The 24771-nt window shown below is 34.2% G+C and overlaps 1 protein-coding gene and 1 pseudogene across 3 annotated transcripts in view; one reads left to right on the top strand and one right to left on the bottom strand.

Annotated features, from left to right (window-relative positions):
• BRINP3 (BMP/retinoic acid inducible neural specific 3) overlaps window positions 1-24771 on the bottom strand; it is a 399003-nt gene that overhangs the window by 128030 nt on the left and 246202 nt on the right. For all 3 annotated transcript variants that reach the window (XM_045983654.1, XM_045983655.1, XM_045983653.1), the window contains exons 5-6: window positions 11828-11933; window positions 5347-5583 (exon numbers count right to left, since the gene is read on the bottom strand). In XM_045983654.1, coding sequence (XP_045839610.1) covers window positions 5347-5583; window positions 11828-11933 — 343 coding nt within the window. The remainder of the gene's footprint in view (window positions 1-5346; window positions 5584-11827; window positions 11934-24771) is intronic.
• Window positions 6657-8637, top strand: LOC123928178 (annotated as a pseudogene).

Consider the following 24771-nt stretch of genomic DNA (forward strand, 5'->3'; position numbering starts at 1 on the left):
TTGCTGGGTCATAGGGTAGTTCTATTTTCAACATTTTGAGGAACCTCCATGCTGTTTTCCAGAGTGGTTGCACCAGTTTGCATTCCCACCAACAGTGGAGGAGGGTAATGTCTTTATTTTCCTCTAGGTATATTGAGAAATATTTTATGCCTTTTTTTCTTAACAGATTTTCTCTGATGTGCGTATCTGTGATTTTCTTTTTATTTATCTTTGTGTTTGTGTTTTCTGCATTTTTTTTATCTGTAGGCTGAATGTGTAAGTTTTCAGCTATAAAAAAATTTGTATCCATTATACCTTTGCATATTGTTTGTGCCATTTTCCCATCTACCCCTCCTGTGCCTCAGATTCAACAATATGTTAGACCTTTTATGAATATCTCACTTGTGTACTTATCCCATATTTTGTTGTTTCTTTCTTTACTGCTTCCATTTTTGTCTATTCTATTAACATGTCTTCACATTCACTAATTTTGTCATCCATCGTGCAAAACTATTAAAACAAGACTTTGAATTATTGATTTCAAATACTGTACTTTTATGTTTTAGAAGGTCCTTTCATCTACTTTTTTTTCCCCATTTTATTTATTTTTTCAGCGTAACAGTATTCATTCTTTTTGCACAACACCCAGTGCTCCATGCAAAACGTGCCCTCCCCATTACCCACCACCTGTTCCCCCAACCTCCCACCCCTGACCCTTCAAAACCCTCAGGTTGTTTTTCAGAGTCCATAGTCACTTATGGTTCGCCTCCCCTTCCAAATTTTTTTTTTTTAATAAACATATAATGTATTTTTATCCCCAGGGGTACAGGTCTGTGAATCGCCTTTTATAGATTCCAAATCTCTGATGAAGAGATTTGGAATCTATAAATTTCAATATCTTCACCTACATAATCATCTCTTTTGTTTATTTTTAAACATTTTAATAATAATTATCCAAAAATATTTCCTACTAATTTCAATATCTGGATCATCTTCCATCACTTGTCTGGTTTCTTTTCTCTTTGATGTTAGCTACATGGTCTTGTGTGCTCATATGTTGTAAATTAGGGTTTCATGTTCATCAGATATAAAAAGAACAGAGGCATTAGAAAATGTTTTCATCCTCATGAGGTCACCCTCTTCATATTTAACAGACACTGTAGGGAGTTGATACTTTTAGGATCAACTCTTTATCAACTCCTTAAGATCAGGATTTAAACCGTATTAGTGCTAGGTTATAATTGTATAGGATTCAATCTACCTCTTGTTCTCCACCTTTTGAACATTTGCTTCTTCAGGTCAATAATACTTCAAAGATTCAATTTTAATCACTCAGAGGTTTTATTTTATCCCTTTAGTCATATGTCGCTGGTATGTTCAAAATAAGGCACGTGTCTTTAAAAAGGAGACTTGTCACATATTTAAAAGCCTTCAAGTCATTCTCCAATATTCTCACTTTGATCTACTGTACTGCAATATTTTCTTCTGGTTTCTTTGTTCTGGAGGAGCAGCATTTTCCAGGAGGTAATCCTAGGCTCTCAGCTTCTAACTCTGCCTTGAAGTGATAAATGTGCCCCAGGGAAAAGCAGTTGAAGAAACTGTGTCAATTCATCATTTTCTGTAGGGTTTTCCAGCCTTGCCAGTTTTATTTTCAAGCTCCTCCCTCTAGAGAGTTTTTGTCTTAAGCTTTTGAAAGTCTGTGATAAACTTCATTCTTCAGAGACCTTTGTATAGTTCCATAGCACCCAGAAGTATCTAAATTCAGTATAAACTTTGTCTTAAACCTAAACTTATTTAGGCCTACCAAATCTAGAATTTTGTCAGTCTGATCTCCACAACCACTAAGAGTTTTGCTGGTTTTTTCTTTCTTTTATCAGTTACTTTTGGGGGAAATGCACAGTCCTCAGCTTCTACTCTATATCAAGAATTGTCAGATATTTATAAAATTAAACATATTAATGAATAAGAAAGAAGGAAGGAAGGTGCAAGCAAGCAAAAAAGAAAGGGAGAGAGGAAGAAAGGGAAGGGGAAAAAAAAAAGGAGGGAAAGAAAAAATGTGAATACCTAGCTTATACCTCCTGTCAGGAATCTCATTCCATTCAGTTTTGCTGCTTTGGTAATCTATTATGTCTTTGAAAATATAGTTAAAAAAATTATTCACCTTTCTAGTTACTATCAGTGGAAGTGCTGCCCTACCATTCTACCTGGAAACAAATCCAAATGCTCATTTGGTGATTTTTATTTTAATACACTTTTCAAAGCAAAATGAAAAGGGGGAAAATTCCCCCTTTGAATTCCCCATTAATTCCACAAATACAGAGAGGCTTAGAGGATTTCCTGGCCTAACCTATCTATCATACACTGCAATATGAGATAGAAGTTATTTGTTTGTTTCTTTTTTCTTTTATGTTTATTTCTTATTTTTTTAAAAAAGATTTATCTATTTGTTAGCGAGAGGGGGAGGGACAGAGGGAGGCAATCTTCAAGCAGACTCCCTGCTGAGTGCAGAGCCTGACACAGGGCTCTAGTTCAAGAACCTGAGATCAAGACCTGAGCTGAAATCAAGTGTCAGGTGATTAATTGACTGAGCCACCCATGCGTCCCAGTTTGTTTGTTTTTAGAAATTTAACACTAGGGAGACTACCGTATATTGTAACTTATCTAAAAGTGTTGTGTTCCATAACTTTTTTTTTTTAAGATTTTATTTATTTGACAGACAGAGATCACAAGTAGACAGAAAGGCGGGCAGAGAGAGAGACAGAGGAGGAAGCAGGCTCCCTGCTGAGCAGAGAGCCCGATGCAGGGCTCGATCCTGGGACTCCGGGATCATGACCTGAGTCGAAGGCAGAGGCTTTAACCACTGAACCACCAGGCACCCCTCCATAACTATTTTTAAACATCAGATAGTTTACATTAATGGAACATGATAGATGTCTCATACATGATATATGAGTATTCTACTGGGAAAACTAGAAAGAGAAATTTGAAATTAGAAATTCATTAGGTTTACTCCCGAACATATTATTGTAAATGGGATTTATTCCTTAATTTCTCTTTCTGCTTCTTCATTATTGGCGTATAGAATATGTAATTGATTTCCGTAGATTGATTTTGTACCCTGTGACTTTACTGAAGTTGTTTATCAGTTCTAGAAGTTTTTTGGTGGAGTCTTTAGATTTTCTAAAAAGAGTAGCATGTCATCTGCAAATAGTGAAAGTTTTACTTCTCCCTTGCTGATTTGGATGCTTTTTGTACTGTTGATGGGAATGCAAACTGCTGTAGCCACTCTGAAAGAGTATGGAGTTTCCTCAGAGAGTTGAAAATAGAACTACCCTATGATCCAGCAATTCCACTACTAGTAGTTTATTTGAAGAAAAGAAAATTACTATTTTTTTATTAAAGATTTTATTTATTTATTTGACAGACAGAGATCACAAGTAGGCAGAGAGGCGGGCAGAGAGAGAGGAGGAAGCAGGCTCCCTGCTGGGCAGAGAGCCCGATGTGGGGCTCGATCCCAGGACCCTGGCTCGATCCCAGGACCCTGGGATCATGACCCTAGCCGAAGGCAGAGGCTTGAACCCACTGAGCCATCCAGGCGCCCTTAGAAAAATACTAATTTAAAGGGATACATGCACCCTGATATTTATAGCAGCATTATCCACAATAGCCAAGATATGGAAACAGCCCGTGTCCATCAACTGATGAATGGATAAAGAAGATGTGGTATGTATGTATGCGTGTGTGCGTGTGTGTGTGCGTCAGTCATAAAAAGAGAATGAAATCTTGCCATTTAGAATGACATGGATATGTCAACCAAAATATGTCAGTCATAGAAAGACAAATTCCATAATATTTCAATCATATGTGGAATTTAAGAAACAAAAGAGGGGAAGGAAGAAAGAGAGGCAAACCAAGAAACAGACTCTTAACTATAAAAAACAAACTGATGGTTGCCAGAGGGGAAGTGGGTGTGGGGAATAAATGGTGAAGGGGATTAAGGAGGGGCTTTTTGTGATGAGCACTGGTGTTGTATGGACGTGCTGAATGACTATATTGTGCACCTGAAACTAATATTACACTGTATGTTAACTAAGTGGAATTTAAATAAAAGCTTTAAAAAATTAAAAAAATATATATATACAAAAATTAGAAAAAGAATTCCTTTAGGTTTTCTAACAATTTCAAAGAGATAAGGATCTTTGATTCTAGATAGTTTTTCCTGTCTATATAAATAGAAATATTACTAAAATTGAAAAGCATTATTTATTATGCACTATTCTGATAAAAATATATGTTAAGAAATCATAAATTCATTAATCCTTCCTATATTTATTTACCTACCTTTCTATTTTATAATTTGGTAGTGCTCAACAAAAAGATGATGCTTTGTAACAATCAATTGCATTGCTTCTTACCTGATGTTAGCTGCAGACTTGTCATAGATAGTCTTTATTATGTTGAAATATGTCCCTTTCATGTCTAAATTGTTAAGGGTCATTCTCAGGAATGGATGTTGAATTTTATCACTTTTTAAGTATGTTTTGTTAAATTAATCACCAAAAGAATTATAATCTCAAGCATGTAAGTCTGACATCTTGGTGGTTAAAAACCTCTTTTGCCCATTTGAAAGTCAGTCTAACATTTTCGAGTAAATACTACATAATTATACTCACTGCACTCTAATGATTTTGATTATTCCTTAATCATGTACTATTATGTATACTTTTATTAATATTTTAAATTTTACATTGAGACATCCTTAATCTTTTATTAAAATTCAATATTTTATGAAATGAAAACTATTATAGGTTATGCAATCAGTAAGAAAAAACATTGAGAACACATACATGCACTCATAAAAATTCAGAAATAACAAGAACTAAAACCCATGAACATAAATCAAAATTGTTTTAAATTTGATTTAAAAAAAATCAGCAGTTAAATGATCTTGCACATTCATGAGATTCATGTTAATGTAAAAAGGTATAGAACAAATGCTCTCTGCATTTTGCCTCACAAGTGAAACTCAGGGACCACTAGAAAAGACTAGAGAGATATCAAGAGAAATCAAATGATAAATTCTTATATTGAGAAAGGCAAAGATTTTCTTTGCTAAATGACTCAACTCAAGAGCAGGTGAGGTTCTAGTGACAAATAATATTTAGTAATACACAAAGTACCACATATGCCTTCAGTAATACTGAATTTCTAGTAATAGAAGTGATATAGATATCTATTTGAAAGAATAATAAAAAATTAAATAAAAGGCTTTCCAATTATGTAATCATACTTTCTTCCAAAGAGATATTCATTTCAATATAGTATTATTTTGACAAAGTTTAAATGTTACATTAAAACTTCTCTTACCTGATTCCTCAAAGTCACTGTTGTAGACTTTCCAGGTCTCAGTTATTCGAAGAAGATTCTCTTCCATGGCTTGAATGTCCATGGAGGGGCAGTTGCATTCTGGAAATTTGGGACCACAATGACACCAGCAATCATTGTCCTTGCAGATAAACTCTCCCTCAGAATTGCAAGCAATGTAGCTTAATGCTGCTTGTACAAAACGCTCTTGAAGATAGTCTGGAAGGAGGACTTGCAGCCCTTAAAGAAAAAAAAAAAAAAAAAAGCACGCACTTTTTTAAAAAATGAAGAAAAAAAGCACAACACATTTAATATATTCAAAAAAAGGCCAACAATTTAATATATGTCATAGATTTAAAACTATCATTTGAAAATTATCTAAGCCAAAAAAATGAAAAAAAAAGAAAATTATCTAAGCCTACACAATTGCAAATACTTGTAATTCTTTTCAACATAGGATGACTCCATGAACTTTCAAGAATCCCAGAATTTACAGAGATGCTTAAAACCTCAGATTATCTGATTTTTAAAAATTCATTTAATTGTTCATCCATCCTTCTTTCCTTCCTTCCTTCCTTCTCTCTCTCTCTTCTTTCATTCTTTTTTTTTAAGTTTTTCAGTTAGCACACAGTGTTATATTAGTTCCAGGTGTATAATACAGTGAATCAACAAATCCATACAACACCCAGTACTCATCAGGACAAGTGCAGTCTTTAATCCGCGTCACCTATTTAACTCCCCTCCCAATAACCATCAGTTTGTTCTCTATAATTAATAATCTATTTCTTGGTTTGTCTCTCTCTTTCTCTTTTTTTTCCTTTGCTCATTTGTTTTGCTTTTTAAATTTCACTTATGGTATTTGCCTTTCTCTTTCTGATTGGCTCTTTCACTGAATTGTGTAGAATATTTGGTGATTTTTACATAATGTAGGTAGAGCCTACATTCCTGAACCTTTAAAAGAGACACACATTTATTTCCCATTAGTTGATTTCAAATAGTTTTCAGTATTTTCATTTTACTTTCAGACTATCAGCCCACATGTACATAGATATCATAATACCATAAGTTGTGGTATTGGCAAACGAGTTACAGAATGCTGATGGTAATGCTTACCCATGTCATTAATAATACACAACTTATATGACTATATCATTCAGGAGTGATCACTAAGACCAACTACAGGGAAGGACTGATTTCTTTTGTTTCACAGGTCATGTCCTTGCCATATATTAAGACAGCCCTAGTGATAGGATTCATTATTTTTCTACATGCAAGTTTATTAAAGTTTATTTCTCTTAAGAAAAAATTCAAAAATGAAGATAAGGCAATATAACTAATATTTAGGATTCCCTACTGGTTTCACACTTATTATCATATTTCAAGAATATATAGTTTCAATTCCAGCATTTCTTTATACATGGGAAAATTTAATTAAAAAGCTGAATATTTAAAGTGGCCCATTAAAAAATTAAACATAGAAGGGATACTTTGGCCAACACCTGGTTACAAAACTGGATATTTACCATTATGTTTATCTCTATATCTATCTATATACCTAACTATTCCTAAAAGAAGAAAACTGGCATTCTCTAAAAGTACACCAAAAATAACAAAGGGTTTTTCAGGGGGAGAAGTCTGGATATAGATCACTCAAAACCTTGGAATTTTTTAACCAGACCAATAAAATAGACAATATTGATACTTAAAGAGATAACTTCCATTGCCTTGGTAGATAAGTCATAGTAACTGGAGGCTTTCCTAGGGATTTTTTTTTTTTAATGTACAGGAAAAATAGAGTAAAAATACCAATAGGACTGTAACTACAGAAGTTCTGCTCGGTGCTGAGACTGTGCTTAAGGAAGCTGAGTTTTGAGCCTAAGATGTTCGTGAAAAGAAGCATATGAAGAAGGGCACTGGAAATTATAAATGATGATATAATGGAAATGTCACAAATAAAAATATATAAATTGGAGTTAAGAAATAATCAATGGATTTAATAGACAAGTTAGAAAGAGCTGAAGAAATAATAAGCAAACTGGAATATGTCAGAAAAAAATATTGACTAAAGAATAGTAAAGGAGAGCAAAAGAAGATAAAATACAAAAAACAGTATAAAATATATATAGGTTATGACTGAAAGATCTAAAAATATATTTAATGGAACCCCAGAATAAGAGGTAAGAAGGAATAAAATCAATATTTTGGGAATAAATATATAAGAAATTCATACAATTGATGAGACATCAAGAAAATTATAATTTGCATCACACAAATAAATATGTTCTGGCAAGACAAAAAACAAAGTGAAAATGACCAGCTGACCCATGCTCTTCAGTGCTGCTTTGCACCTTCAAGGCTTTCAACAAGCATATGAATTTGAAATCTGTGACTGTAATGAGTTCAAATCAAAGAACTCAAAAGAAGCAGAACGAAAAAAAAAACGGAGGCAGAGGTCTGGTGTTGCTACAGGGGTAGGACCTGGTCTCCATGACAATAGAGGAACTTCCTCCCAAAGATAATGGGATAATCCCAAAGATAATTTGACATTGCCTGAGTGCCACTTACTAGCTGCCAGGAGCCCAAGGTTGGCAGAGCTGCTGGCAGAGGAATCCCAGCTCGTCTTCCAATGCCCCAGGCCCTGCAGAATTCTATGGGCCAGTCCCAGGGGGCCGTGGGCTATCGCAACTGGTGATAGCCCTGCAAGGAAGAGGTACTGCGGCAGCCACTGCCATTGCTGCCACAGCTAGGATTTCAGGGACCCCAACCAAATAGCCAACTGGCTGGAGAGATCCTCTACCATCTATGGGCTGAGGGGTCACCAACTCCAGGCATGATGGGCCCAGCACCTGACCTGAGGCCCCCCATGGATCCCCCAGTGAGGATTGCCACTGGATAAGGAACTCCAGTGCACCTTCTCCCTTCAGGATGTGGCCCCCCACCCCAGAGAGATGCAGGCCTTCTTTGACCCTTGGCCGCAGAGTTAAGGAAGCAGCTCCACAAAAGCATGGGCCAGATTCCCACAGGGTCACATTACCACAGACCTGTTTGTTTATTATGTCCTTGCTCTTGGTTACTCACAGGATTATCTGGTTTCCCTTTCAGGGTACCCTCCCCCAGGAATGCTCCCACCAGGGCCCAAGACTCCTCTTGGCTCTCCTCAGCTCCCCGACTGTTTCCTGTAAGGCTGTACATAGTCCTTTTACTTCCTTGTGGCCTGTGAAACTAGTTTATAATTAACTACTAAGAATATCCAAAAAAGAAGAAAAAAGAAAATTTGTTCCAATATATCAGTAGAGAAACAAAATAGGAAACAAAATAGTTTTATGGAACAATATCATTCTATTTTTATTATAAGCAAAAATAGTGACCTATCATTAACAATGATATTAAATCTTCTATTTCATAATAAACCAGTCCTCTCTCAATTTTGTTGAAATAAAACATTAGGAACGAACTGATCTGGAAAAGTATTTGTTACTCAATCATATGAATCATTCACATCTCAGTTTCTGGGAATTTTACCAAGAAGTTATTACCAAGACTCAATAAATTACTTTTCATTACTCCTTTACCCTTTCACTCAGAAGTATCTTGTTTGATATGCTAAATTCATAAAGGGTTGAAAACATCAGAACATGATTAATCTCAATACATGTTTTCTTTTTTTTTTTTTTTTTTTTTAATTTATTTATTTATTTATTTGACAGAGAGAGAGATCACAAGTAGGCAGAGAGGCAGGCAGAGAGAGAGGAGGAAGCAGGCTCCCCGCGGAGCAGAGAGCCCGATGCGGGGCTCGATCCCAGGACCCTGAGATCATGACCCGAGCCGAAGGCAGCGGCTTAACCCACTGAGCCACCCAGGCGCCCCTCAATACATGTTTTCTAATACTTCCTCAAGATTTACTTTGTTTCATATATATTACATATATCATCATCAATAGTTTGGAATATAGATATGACTTTTTCAATTTTGAACTGTCTGTAATCTAGTTGGCAAAACAGATTTCAAAGTCAAACAAACAGGGAAATCAAGCTTACTCACTGGCAGAAAACATTTGAGTTCATTTTTTAAAATTCAGAATTAACATATTATGTGCATCTCTTTGACATTTCCTTTCTGAATGTTAATTCTAATACAGTTAAATCAAGGAGTTTTGTTGTGAATTTGTTGCTTAATGCTTTTACCTTGAATAATTCTTATTGATGCTTTCTTTGCTCTGATAAAATTCTACTTTCAGACTCCAGTGTTTCCAATTGTCACATATAGTGACCTAAAATCCTTTATACCCTTCATGTAGCATGGTAATATTGATCCAGAATCTAATGCTTTGCATTTTTTTTTCTAAGTGGAGAAGGACTGCTATTAACAGTCAGGTTCAAAATGTGAATCAACATAAATACTTAGACTATAAATATAGATGAAGTTTAAGAGAGAACACATGGGAAGTTGAGGAGTATGATATTGATTTCCTGAGATATTTTGGAAAGGTCTTTGTACCAAAAGGATACAAATAAATTTGTAATAGACAATTGAAATTATAAGCCAAGAAAATAGAAAAAAAACAAAAAAATAGAAGTGCAAATAACTGCATTACTCACATAAATTGAAAAAAAAATAGACACAATAATTATTCAAGAGTGTTGCTTTACTTATTTCTGTGTTAATTTTTTTCAACATATAGAAGAGGTTTGTTTTTATACTATAATATTCTGAAAACTAAGCACAGTGCTTCACAAATAGTAAAAATTTTAAAAATTCATGTTAATAAATTTTAATAAATCAATTAAATAAATGCCTTTTTGATATAAATAGTCTTTATCCTTTTTGATGAAACTTAATATTCTGAGGGCAAGTTGATCCATACATTTAAAAAGGAGTAAGCAATAGAGAATTACAAGTAATATTGGTAGACTGCATTTGTTTAAATTAGAAAAATATTTCAATAACTCTAAATCTAAGATTGATAATGAGAAATTGGATGGCATTTAAACTTTAAATTTTTAAGTACTTCCTTTGTAATTTGTATACAATTCAAACTAGATGAGATTCATTTATAATTTATCATAAATTTAAATAACCCAAAGCTGTTACAATTTTCCAAATTGAAAAGTTGAGGTAAAATGTCAGAATTTCTGAACTCCTTTTTTTTTTCTTTTTTTTTTTTTAAGATTTTATGGGGCACCTGGGTGGCTCAGTGGATTAAGCCTCTGCCTTTGGCTCAGGTCATGATCTCAGGTTGCTGAGATCGAGCCCCGCATCAGGCTCACTGCTCAGTTGGAAGCCTGCTCCTCACTCCCACCTGCCTCTCTGCCTACTTGTGATCTCTCTCTGTCAAATAAATAAATAAAAATCTTTTTTTAAAGATTTTAAAGATTTTTAAAGATTCTATTAAGTTTCATCAATCTTTTTTTAAAGATTTTTATTTATTTATTTGACAGAGAGAGATCACAAGTAGGCAAACCGGAAGGCAGAGAGAGAGGAGGAAGCAGGCTCCCTGCTGAGCAGAGAACCAGATGCGGGGCTCGATCCCAGGACCCTGAGATCATGACCTGAGCCGAAGGCAGAGGCTTAACCCACTGAACCACCCAGGTGCTTCTAATTTCTAGAACTTCTAAACTTTCTTATGTAAAACTGAATAATGTAAATGTAGCTTTAACTTACGCAATTAAAAAAGGTAAGCAAAAGAAAAGGTAGACTAGAGAAGAATAACTCAAAATTATCCCTTTGATCAGTCACCTTAACTTAGACAAGGTGTCATCAAAGACTTCTCTGAACTTCTTCAACCAGTACATGTTTAAACATGTGTATTCATAACCTTCCGTACTTGTATTAATAAGTACACACACCAATAACCTACTTGTGGGCAATATACATCTGTACATCTGTTACAAGTTATTTAAAAATCCTCTATTGAACTATCTAACAAAACATAAGAATAGAAAAAAAAGTAAATTAAATTATCATTATTATCACATAATCCATCTTTGTAATGGAAATATAAATATTTTGTTAATATGTTCTCAAATTTTTCTATCTATCAGAAGATAAACACAGTTCTAGCTACCATCTTAGGTTATATTTAAAATGTCAGCAGTTCATGCTACTGTGTGCATAAGTATAGTTACTTTTACTAGAATCTAAGGAAAAAGTCAAATCCCAGACAGACCTATGAAAAACTGTTCCATACTAAGACAATGATTACTCTATGGAAGTAAAAATATTATCAGGATACATTTTCAAATAAATTACCTATTTTAAGAAGTAAAGTGAGTTTCGACATTTCCTTAACATTTCCTTGAATGTTAGTATCACTTAAAAATTAGGAAATTAGCCTTTTATGAGAATTTTAACAGCCTAGTACTGCATATACAGCTTGTTTAAAACAACAACAAAAAGGTGAAAAAGAAGAAGAAGAAGAAAGAGATCACAACTGGATAATTGTTATCCAGACTGATAGAGAATTAATGAAATTTTAGCCACATACCTTGCAACTGAATCTTATTCTCAGGACTCTGAACCAGAACAGAACTGACAGAATCTAGGTTGTCATAGTTACTGCAGCCAAGAGGACCAGTCCGTGTTTCTGTTACCTGACAAACAAAACATCCACTTTATTACATAAATCAGAGTTTACCATGTTCTTTTGGCTCAATGTAGTTGTCACCCACTGATATTACACGTCTGACGGTAAACATCACTGAAAGGCCTAGGATCTGAATCATACCAACAATACACACACTGAACCCAGAGAAGACAAATAATTCCCTTTGTCTTCAATTCCATTTTCTTCCCTTTGGCCAGGCATAAATCTTCTGAGAAAATAACAGAAGCCCTCTTTGGTCAAAAGCATCACTCACCTAAGGTCATTGATTTTACCCAAGATATGACAAGGGCATGTTCCTTTAGATAGAGAGCAAGTTTTGACTCATACGAGAATTGTTTTTTGTTTGTTCATTCCTCCTCAATAAATCAAACCTATCTGTCAGGCTACTGTCTAAAAATGGATTCTATTATTTTATTCTACTTAAAAATCTATAATTTTCCTGTCTTTTTTGGTACCATCCAAGTCCAGAATCTCCTGCTTGGCTTCTGTCCCATTTCTCCCCCAACAGGCATACATCACTGTCCAACTGGACATTCTTAATTCTGTGTCTTGGCTTATACAACATCCTCCATCCTTATCCCTCATATCTCCTCTTTGACTAATTGATTTTATCTCTCCTCAGGATGAAGCACATTTTCAAACATCCACAGAAAGTATTCTTTAATGACTTCCACTTGTATTTTTTCCCATTTTTATGAAGTTGTAGTTTGTAGTGCTCGGTCTTAGTACCTAAGTATGGAATCACATATTGCAGATTGATATTTCCATCGGGTGTCTTGAGACACCGTATAGCATCAGAAGATGAGGGGTTTGGTCAATTATGGGAAACTGGAAGTTTACCCTCAGTATGACTTAAAAAAAAAAAAGTATTTAAAGTGGGGGAATATTGTAATGATCCTTGTATGTTAAAAAGATATTCTCCACTCAACAACCAGAATGGTTGGCAAAAAATAATTCAGATAATTTCAGCATTCACAACTCTGTGAGGGTCTTCCATCTTCCTGAACATAAAAGTCAGAGCCCTTCTAGAACTAAAATAATGCCACCTTATCCAGTTATCCCTGTTACTTCCCTGAACTCACCCCCTCTCCTCTTTTCCTCGTTTACTTTGCCGCAATCACACAGGCTCTTGGCTGTTCCTTGAACATGTTTGCTATATTTCTGACTCAGGATTTCTGGTGCACTCTCCCTGTATCTGGAATGCTCTTCCCAAAATATTTTTAAGCTCACTGTTTCTCACACCTTTCAAGTCTTTGTTCAAATGTCACTCTCTTAGGACTCCTTGGACTAACCTATTTTAAATGAATACACCTCCCCACACTTCCCTCTTTCAACCATTATTTCTGTTCCTCTTTACCTTGTTCTACTCTTTTCACCCCAGTTATCAGCTTCTAACATGCTGTGTAATTTACTCATTTATCATGATTATTTGACACTTCTCTTTGGAATGTAAGCTCCTTGAGCACAGGAAATACTGCCTATTTTGTTCACTATAGTATTCACCTCACATATTAGGTTCTTGTATAAGCCCATGGGCATTGATTAAGAGAAAGAGAAGGTGAGAGGTTAAGGAGAAAATCATAAATGGAAGACATTAAGGCCATTATCTAGATGTTAAAGGCCTGAATGAAGCAGTGGCAATAAGATTTATCTGCAGAAGATGGACAATGAAAAACAGATCTGGTGAGATTATGAAACACTGAAAATATACACAATGGAGAGAGGGAAAGGTAATTGAGGTTTCCAGCATAAGTGTTAACAGTAAGATATGTTGCAACGAGGCTCCACTGTGGAGAGCATATAAGAGAATTTGGTTTTGAGCTTTCTGACTCCCAAAGGAATAACATTCTCCATCGGAAACATCCAATAGAAGGGGTGACCGTGCAGATCTATTTCTTAGAAGTTATGTCAAATATGGGATTACTCACTTGGGTGTCAAAAACTTATAGGTAATAATCAAAGACAAAAAGATAGATATGTCAGCTGAGATTCAGTAAATGAATATATAGTTTGTATCATGACAACTCTATCATAGTTTGTTAATACCAAGATCTTCAGAATAATGAATATTGACTATGAGGACATAGCAAGAGTTGGGAATGCAGTTTGTTATGGGCAAAGCAATACTTTTTCTCGAATATTACACCTATGTTGTATACTCCCCATGACTTCGCTCATGGTGATACCGACCATCCCTTATTTTGTTCAGGGAAATCATTTCTTATGTTGAGATATATATATATATATATATATAAAATTTACATATTACATGTATATAATATACATGTATGTGTGTATGTATAAATGATATTTAAATATAAGTGATTATTAACAAAAGGATAAAAAGAGGATTAAAGTCATCAAAGGAAAGACTTAGGGTTTAAGGTAATTCAAATCTTCATGTTGTCCTATCATGTAGTTTAACTACTGTCCACCAACACACACACAAACACACACACACCACAATAATATAAACAAACTCCAGTATTTGTAATTTTAAGGAAAATTTTAAAATAAAATTGGCTTTAGGCACACACTTATTGACATAAGATCTTGGAAATTGGAAGGTAATCTTCTAACATTTAACTCTTGAAAGAGGATAAATGTTAGTGGTCCATCTCAGTACAGACCTTCAGTTGCATTGTTGCTGTGTTGCTGAGAATCAATGCAGGAGATTTAAATGATGGTCTTACATATTTAGAGGCTTGACTATACTTATATATCTATAATTGCTTTAATCTGGCACCTTTGACAATACATAATAAAAAATCTAGCATGTCCTATATATAATTTTATTTTATTATTTATCATTCACAACTGAATTCATTGGTAATTGTTTAATTTAATATTAAAATTCACAAACTCTAGCACTGTCAATAATGCAAATCCCTTTATTTTCAACTGTTTTATATTTAAGGCCCCTACATGTCTAACTAGGGTCAACACTAACAAATAAGTCCACACTTAAAATTTTGTATTTTTCAATAATAATGAAAAATAAAGATGAAAAGAAAATAATAAAAGCCAATTTATTTTATTTTATTTTTTTTAATATTTTATTTATTTGACAGAGAAAATCACAACTAAGTAGAGAGGCAGGCAGAGAGAGAGGAGGAAGCAGGCTCCCTGAAGAGCAGAAAGCCCGATGTGGGGCTCGATCCCAGGACTCTGAGATCATGACCTGAGCCGAAGGCAGAGGCTTTAACCCACTGAGCCACCCAGGCGCCCCAATAAAAGCCAATTTATTGTACAAACATCTCAATAGACATGTTGACTCTACCAAAAATGAATTACGTAGCTGTGCCACAGACTGGTTCAACTTTTGTTCATTAGCTGATAGATGAACATCTGATATAGGCGTCTTCATATATGACGTAAGGAATGAAGAGTGAGTCAATAGATAAGTATAAAAATGAATAAGACTAACAACAATCCAGCACTGACAACATTCAGTGTTTTGCGAATTGATGTATCAAATGAGAAAACATTTTTATTTATTTATATTATTCTTCTATGGAAAGGAGATTGTTGAAAGGAAAGGAATGTAATCTTTAGGATCCCAAAATGATGCCCTTTCTGAGGTGGTGTTGTGGTTTGTGGTTGGGTTTGAGCACCATGAGGAAAGTTGTGTGTGCTGAAATGGCTGGGAAGTGAGGGACCGGTTTGGAGTCTGCAAACATGGAAGATAGGACTTAACCAAAATGGCCAAAATTAATAAGACAAGAAACAACAAGTGTTAGAAAGGATGTGGAGAAAGGGGAACCCCTTTACACTGTTGATGGGAAGACAAGTTGGTGCAGCTACTTTGGAAAACAGTGTGGAAATTCCATAAGAAATTTAAAATAGAGCTACCCTATGACCCAGCAATTGCACTATTGGATATATACCCCAAAGATACAGATGTAGTGAAAAGAAGGCCATAGGTACCCTAATGTTCATAGCAGCAATGGGCACAATCATCAAACTGTGGGAAGAGCCAAGATGCCCTTCAACAACAGATGAATGGATAAAGAAGATATGGTTCATATATACAATGGAGTATTACATCTCCATCAGAAAGGATGAATACCCAACTTTTGTATCAACATGGATGGGACTGGAGGAGATTATGCTGAGTGAAGTAAGTCAAGCAAAGAGAGTCAAATATCATACAGTTTCACTTACTTGTGGAGCATAAGGAATAACATGGACGACATTAGGAGAAGGAAAGGAAAAGTGAATTGGGGGAAATTGGAGGGGGAGATGAACCACGAGAGACTAGTCGTGGTTTGAGAAACAAATTGAGGGTTTTGAAGGCAAGTTATGTGAGCCTGGTGGTGGGTATTAAGGAGGGCATGTATTGCATGGAGCACTGGGTGTGGTGCATAAACAATGAATCTTGGAACACTGAAAAAATAAAATTAAATTTAAAAAAGTAAAACCGAAACTTCAATATCTTTTAAGAACAAACTCATTTTCAAATATAACCAGTGTGTGTTATATATATATATATATATATAACACACATATATATACATATATATTATATATGTATATATATAATATATATATATGTATTATATATATAACACATATATATATATAACACACACATATACATATATATGTATATATATGTGTGTGTATATATACATATATATACATACATACATATATATATACATACACATATATTCCTTCTATAATTGAGTTATGTGAATTGTTTCAAATATATTGTTAAAAATCAGAGAGGAAGGCCTTTTGTGTGGCTCAGTCAGTTAAGAATCTGCCTTCAGCTCAGGTCATGATCCCAGAGTCCTGAGATTGAGCCCCAAGTAGAGCTCCTTGGAGCCTATTTCTCCCTCTCCTCCTGGCTCATGCTTTCTGTCACTCTCTCTGTTGCTCTTTCTGTCTCTCTCTCAAACAAATAAAATCTTAAAAAAATAATCAGAGAGAATGCAAAAGATCCTTTCAACTTTTCTCGTATTGTTTCTATATTGTTTCATTAGACCACTGCCTAATATTTTCACAGCTGGAGAATTTTGTAGAGTGTAAAAGAAAAATGCATAGCCTTCTTAATTCAAAAAGATACTGGCAAGTAATTATACTAACAAATACGATAGGTTCAAGTTTATTTTGATTTAAATAAAATGATATAAAGAATTCACTTGGAAATAGACAATCTTTATGATTTTCTATCAAATTTCCCTACAGTCTTACATATTCTAAGGATGACATAATGCCACAGCAATGCACTGGAGCTATGAAAATAATTCAGCGAGAACTAGCTGAAGAAAAACTATCTGAAGCAAAAACAATTTTTAAAATATTAAGGCAGTGAAAAAAGTGGGACGAAAGAAGAGCGAACAAACAGAAAAACATTTAGAATAACGTTCCTAAATGAAAGTAATACTTTTGAAGGGTCCATTGTCTTCACACTCAGGTGTGAAATATTTAAAATATTTGAATTGGAAATCATATTAATGTTACATAATTTGAAGAAAGCAGACTGAAATAAACATGTTAGGTCCCTATCTTATCTCCGCCAAGTACTAAAGGAGAACCTACTTATGTTTCAAGGTTCTGCTGGATGGAATGGTTAAAATTTTCTTACAGCCTAGTGTGGTTGGGAAATAAAAATGAGATAAGCCATGAAAAGTGCTTACCACAGGTCTGACCCACAGTAATTATTTGAAGGTAAATGCAAGGTATGTGTGAACGTTTACTATTAAAAAGCAAAGGCCTCATAACATCTCAGCTTGTGTAAACTTGTTGGAATTATTCATACCCTACCTCTCAATCAAGGTTGTAAGATCATAGTACTTTTTCCGCTATCAGCGCTGAATGTGAACACTTTTCTTTGTAGATAGAGAAAAGGGGACTGAATTTTAAGCCATCCTAAATCAAACTTACCTATGAATGAAACTAGGTAGAATTTTTTTTAAGATTTTTAAAATTAATTAATTAATTTAGTTTAATTCCTTTTTGAGAGTAAGGACAAGAGAGCAAGCACGCCTGCATGAGCGGGCAGAGAGAGAGGGAGAATGAGAAGCAGGCTCACCTCTGAGCAGGGAACCTGATGTGGGGCTTGATCCCTGAACCCTGGGATCATGACTTGAGCAAAGGCAGACACTCAACCAGCTGAGCCACCCAGGCCCCCAAGACTACATAGATGTTTTGTACAAGATCACATCAATATGCAATTAGAGCACAATATAGTATGAATAACCCATGACAAGACTAAGCTAGAAATATTGATAAAGGAAAAAATGGGGAGTTCAATTATAGAAAAATGATAAGAAAAACAGCAACTAGAATGGAAATAAGGAAAGTTTTCTCATCTATAGTACAGAAGACAACCAAGCAGTCTCTCAAAACATGTATGATTATATAAGAAAATTTTTATCCATGTTGAGTGAAAAATGGAAAAGAAAATGTATATATAGTTTGTAAAATTATACATACACATCCATCCTATATAACTCTCTGATCCTGATATTAGTCTAGGCATTTTTCAAAATGAAACAGAGTATTAGTTTACCATTTTGACTAAACTGATTATTGTTTATCAACAATTCAATAAAATACATGATCATATGAATAGTATATCTGTTATTGCAAATCTATGAATGCACATTTTTTTTAAAGATTTTATTTATTTGACAGAGATCACAAGTAGGCAGAGAGGCAGGCAGAGAGAGAGGAAGGGAAGCCGACTCCCCGCTGAGCAGAGAGCCCGATGCAATGCGGGCCTGGATCCTAGGACCCTGAGATCATGACCCAGCCGAAGGCAGAGGCTTTAACCCTCTGAGCCACCCAGGCGCCCCTGAATGCACATTTTTTTAAAAAGCCTGTAATATACCTGGAAACTTTATCTGAAATCAATTAACTGGACTTATTTTCTTACTTCTTAAACCACACAAAAAAGACAAGAATGTGTTTATTCTCCATTACAATAACTTGTCATCTATGAACTACTTATTGATCACGCAATAAGAAAAAAATATGGAATATCAATATTCTTGTTTGTCCTAATGTGTCATTTTTAATGACAAAATAAATAAATGTTTATGTTGGAAATTCAAGCAATGAAATGAAAACTGCTTTTCCCTGCTGCTATCACATATTTACCCACTTCTGTTTACCAGACATGAAACGAGGAGCAACGGCTGTTCAAGACCATCTTTTATTCATAGGCCAAATTTTCATGTACTTTACATTTTTATATTTCTTTCTTTCTAAAAAAAAATTCATTTGCTTCGAAGTTATATTAGAGTATATTGAACTAGTTTATGAATAATCTTTTATCACCATTGATTATGCATAGAAACAATAGAATATTGAAAAGTACAATGCAGTTCACTTGCAAAGTTATGTCTAGAGTTATTTAAAAATCCAATTCAATCCATTTTTTAACAATCTTAAAAGGTTATATTTATTTGTTTTCTTTCAAGGCCATTGTTATGACTATTTTATAATCTAAAAGGCCAACACATGACAAATCAATCTTCCACTAGGAACTAATTTAAGCATCTTTATGTCATTTTTATTTTGTTGAGTACCCATAAGTCAAAAAACACACTTATTTCACACTTCTTTATAAAAAGCAGTTAGTCTTTTCCTCATAAACTCCTATATGAGTAGCAATAAAAAAACTCTATTTCTCAAGGGTAGAAAATTATTTGAAGGAGTAAATGTACTAAGAATTAGGAGATTATCCTTCTCATGATATCTTAATATCATAATCCCTTATCTTACCACAAAGTTTTCTTTATGTTTTATTATGGCATTTATAAAATTACACTCCTCGCTTTACATTATTTACTTACTTAATGATAAATTCCTTATTCATAATTACACACAGTACTTGAAACATGATAGGAATTCAATAACTGAGCTAAGCTGGTGGGTAATTATCTTATTTTTTGTTAGGAATAACAAAAGAATACGTAAATTGATTTATTAAATTTTTCTGAGATCCTCTCGAAGAAAATGCTGCACGGCCAGTGTCTATAAAGTTTTAGAGCTATGGGGAGTCTTAGAAATCATCCAGCCTGAGCATCTCATTACACAAAGGAGGTATCTGGAGCCCAGGGAGGTTATGGAGCTAGCTCGGTATCATGGAAGTAAAATTAGAGCTGGAACTATGTCTGAAACCTCCTGACTCATCAATCAAATACCCATTCTGAATGTCATACTGGCTTTCCAAGCTCTGTATGTAAGCTTTATTTAAGCTCTGCTTGCCTTGGTCATTCTAATTCCTTCTCTATCTCCCTTTCTCTCCCTCTCTCTAGCGATAGAGTTACAATAAATATCAATTTAACTGGTCTGGATTGATGTATAGGCCAGTTAGAATGGTATAGTGTCTTGGGTCGTTCTCATGACCAATAAATACTGCCATGAAGGTTACTATAACTTTGATCAAAGTCTAAATGAATTACTTTTTATTCTAAATATTAATGTATTGATGACTTGAAATATAACTTCTCACATATTCTTATATTACTTTACATTAGACATTTAAATAGTAAAATGAAAGTGTTGATTAATTTCTATCATGTCCTAATATAGGATCTTTTACAGTTGTATATGGTTAAAGCTATCAAACTAACAAAAACCTTTAGAAAATGCTAATACTAAATATGTTTATATATATATATATAATGTGTGTGTCTATATATATAAATGTGTGTATATATATAAATTTATATATGGTATAATATATATTTTATAACCAATAATATATGATACTTATATCATGACAGGATACTAAAACATAAAATTTTATGTATGTAACATTTAAGTTTTAGATGTTATATACATTATAATTAAATATATATAATTCCATCATGATATTTATCATTTATGATATATAATTATATGACCTTATATAATATTTGATTATAAATTATACATAATAATTATCAATTATACACATGTATCATTTCTGATTTTTCAAATATGAATACTGAGTTTAAAGACACTTTTACCATTAATTTTTTTCTCCTACCAGTCATTAATTCTCATTTCACCATTTTACTGAGCACCTAAAATCAAACTGCAATTTAATGTAGTCTGAGTTCTCTATCATGCTGCAATATTTCTGGGGCTTAGTATTTAGTTAGGAAAGAATTTTCAAATGTTCATATTAGAATAAAGATATTCTAGAAGCAAGGACTTCCTTTATTTTAAAAATTACTTTATTACTTTTAGTAAGTTTTGTGGAAAAAGTATAAATTCAGATACAAAATGCTCTGTCAAGTGAAAAATATGGGCATATCAATACTAAATTTAATTGCCTCTTCACACTATAATACACATTACACTTAGTCCATTACACACAATTAATATCATGATTTAAAGTATATTTGGCATTGTCAATGTCTCTTGAACCTGCTCTAACCATTTAACAGAAGTTTAAAATAGTACATGATATATAATCAATGTCTAGATGACTCATATCTTTACATGAAAAGCACAAACACGAATCAAATAAATATTCAATATAAAGGAGCAAACACCATTGTTGAATTATTTATCAATGCAAATGACTTTCTGCTGAAAACTATTTCTCCTAATTATTCTATTCCTCATAACTTCAATAAATAACATACTTCTAAATATTAGAATCATCCATTTATAAGCCATCTACAGTTTATTCTCCAGGAGAAGCAGTGATACTTGAAACATGAGGATAAAATGTATGATTATAAACAATATTAAGTTAGGTATATTCATAAAGCATGTACAAAATAAACAACAGAACTATGAATTTGTAAAATGTAAGGGATGAGACAGAATGTAGATCAAAATATAGTGTGTGAAATAAACTATTAAGGTGTGAAGGGAGTAATATAAAAGACAGGGCACACATTTTATTTAGGGACAAAACAGAGTCTCGGGTGTGTTCCAAGCCTCTGTCATGGACGTGGCCTGTTCTCGTGAAGGCGGCCCATAGAATAGCGTGATGGCTTTGACTCCGACCAGTGCCTCCAAGGTGGGACTGCAGTCTGAAAGTACACCCAGCCTTTGTGTTTGCAAATCTCAGGGTGGGGGAGGGGAGTGTGTCCATTTACGTGGGTTTTTGAGATTTTGCAAAGCTCTGCGATTCAGAAGAGGTGAAATGTGAACTACAGGTTTAATGTTACCAGGTCACCTCAAAGTCACTCGTGAGGACTTACATGGGTTGAATGTTTGCTGTTCGAATTAGTGTTGTGTATCCTTTAAGATTGATTTCTGTACATATAATACACCATTTTGACACCAGATCTTAAAAAAAAAAAAATGCTCTTGGAGAGCAACTGCTTCTGTACAGTTTTCACTTACACTTGCCACCATGAGTCCAGGCAGGCCTATAATGACTGACCGATATTTTTCATACCCCATAAATTACCCTCCATCAAAAGCATACGCAAGTGCCCCGGTTAAACCTGTTGAGAGAGACTGTGTATGTTCTTTGAGTACACATTAAAATATAAAATTACACCTGAGGCTAGAAAAAAGGAATTTTCTCAGGTTCTTGAAGTGTCTATTCAGTTTGATGTGGGGTAAGGTAAACTGGATCCAATTTAGTCACAACAAGGTTGCCAAATAGCATCAGGACTCCTTTGTGCTCAAACCATGGTTACCGTGAAATCTGAATACCTGAAACTTGATTGGTCTTGAAGGTGCCAAATCTATAAGCTCACTCCTACAGAGGCTGTTTTGATTTATTTCTTAAATAACTCAGAGTTAAAAATCACAGCAATCAGAAGAAACTGTATAGCAAAAAAGGTTTCCATTAGGTTCCTAACTACATATATATGCACTTAAAAAATTGACACTTTCCTAAAAGCTACATTTGTGGTCGCTCTAACTGATCATGTTACATAAGTGGTAACCTTATACTTCATTACGTGACGTCTGAGGGAATATTGTTATTAGACTAGAGCTGGTATAGTTTTCTGATGTAGTCAATAAAAAAAAAAAAAAAAAAAAAAAAACCTGAAGTGAAGTTTCACTGCTACAGGGCAGTTACGAAAAACAAACAGATTGCGACCTGGTTCAGGGCCGTGGCATGTTGCCTGCTTTCTGGTGAGAGCCATTAGACAGGCAATGCAGGTGTTACTACCCGCTTGGACTTTAACACCACTCCCCCCGCCCCCGACCAGAAATTACATCCAAGGGAATTCAGGAGCCAGAGGGCATGGGTTCTTTTCTGTTGATATATATATATATATCACACACACACACACACACACACACACACACACACACACACATATATTCTAAGTTGACATTCATGTGTTACATCTATTTTAGAGATGAAAGCAAACAGAAGTGAAATATTTAAAAATGATTTTATAGTCATTGTTTATTCTATGAATTACAATCTCATTACCTTTTAGTGACTGAACCTACTTCAAATCACTACCAACTTTGAAACACAATGGTCAAAAAAAAAAAAGAAAAGAAAAGAAAACAACTATTTCTAAACCCAAGTTCAGAATCCAATTTTTTTAGGGAGGAGCTATTGCAAATACATCATCATATAAAACTAATAGTATTTTATAATCATTTTCAACCACAATGTTGTTAGCTATCCTTTTTTAAATAAAAATACAAAACTAGGATTTTCATGAAAGACTAAATTTAATATGATGAAGAACTGGAATGAGAATAGGGTCCTCAGCCTGCATAGACTTTACCCTGGAGACAGCTGTTTGTAATTGCAGAAGTACATGCATGGGCAATTCCTTATAGTTTTTCTTATTTCTTTTCCAAATTCTTTCTGTATCTCCAGATCCAACCACTCCAAAATATACCTCTACGTGTTTCTTCTTTGATGGAATAAGAAAAGAAGCAGTTAGATTGAACTTACCAAAGATGTTATCTACTCTAACCTACAAATGAACAAATGCCACCAAGTTTACAAACAAGATCTGTTGTCAGGATGAGTTATCAAAGAATTACACTATACAGAGCCTTTCACTTCATTAATTTTCATCTCATAATTTATTTTATCAGTATATTTCTGAATCTACCCATTCTGCCCATTTGCTACTCCTCTGGAATCTCAGCCAAGCAGTTAATTGAGAACTGATGCTCCAGATGATATAAAAATTTATCAATTGAATTATCTCTTTTGCTTCCCTTTGACAAAGTAACTAAAAAATGTGCAGACGCAATGTCAAGTACTGAAATAAAAGAACCTAACACCACATTGGAGGATGATGGCAGCAGAATCAAGGGGTACTGCCAATCCATCATGGCTAGCCGTGCACACAAAGCACAGCCTGGGACAATCTGTTACTGTCGAAATGCCAACCACCAAATGCTCTGCCATACTGGGATAGTGAAGCAAGACACCTTGTTAGATATAGACTTCTTTTGTGTTTAAATGCAATCAAACTATTTCATTATTTTTATTTTTTATGTTCTCTTTCAATTCAGGAGTCAGTAGAGTGTACCATATAATTTCCCACAGCTCCTGCTGTTTTAAAAACTACCTTCCCCCAAATTTTTGTATTCCTCCTCTGAAGTTCCATATTTAATACTCTATCCTGAACTTCTTATTAAAACATTTCTTACTGCTTATGATTAAAAATATAAAACTTTTTATTATAGCCTTTTGAAGTTTCAGCAATGTTGAATATTTCTGAATTCTTTAAGCATATCAAAAGCTCTGACTTCAGTTATCTTTTTTATAATAGGACAACTAATGCCCGTGCACAGACTAGCTTAACTTTCATACTGAAACTGTCATATTCTTCCATTTGTCACCCAATTAAACAAGCGCCCGAGAGCACTGATAAGCACACCACGCTAAAACTCAACAGACTCAGGAGTAATTAGAAAGACAGAAG

This window comes from Meles meles, chromosome 17 (assembly GCF_922984935.1).
Source record: "Meles meles chromosome 17, mMelMel3.1 paternal haplotype, whole genome shotgun sequence".
NCBI classification, from domain to species: domain Eukaryota; kingdom Metazoa; phylum Chordata; class Mammalia; order Carnivora; family Mustelidae; genus Meles; species Meles meles.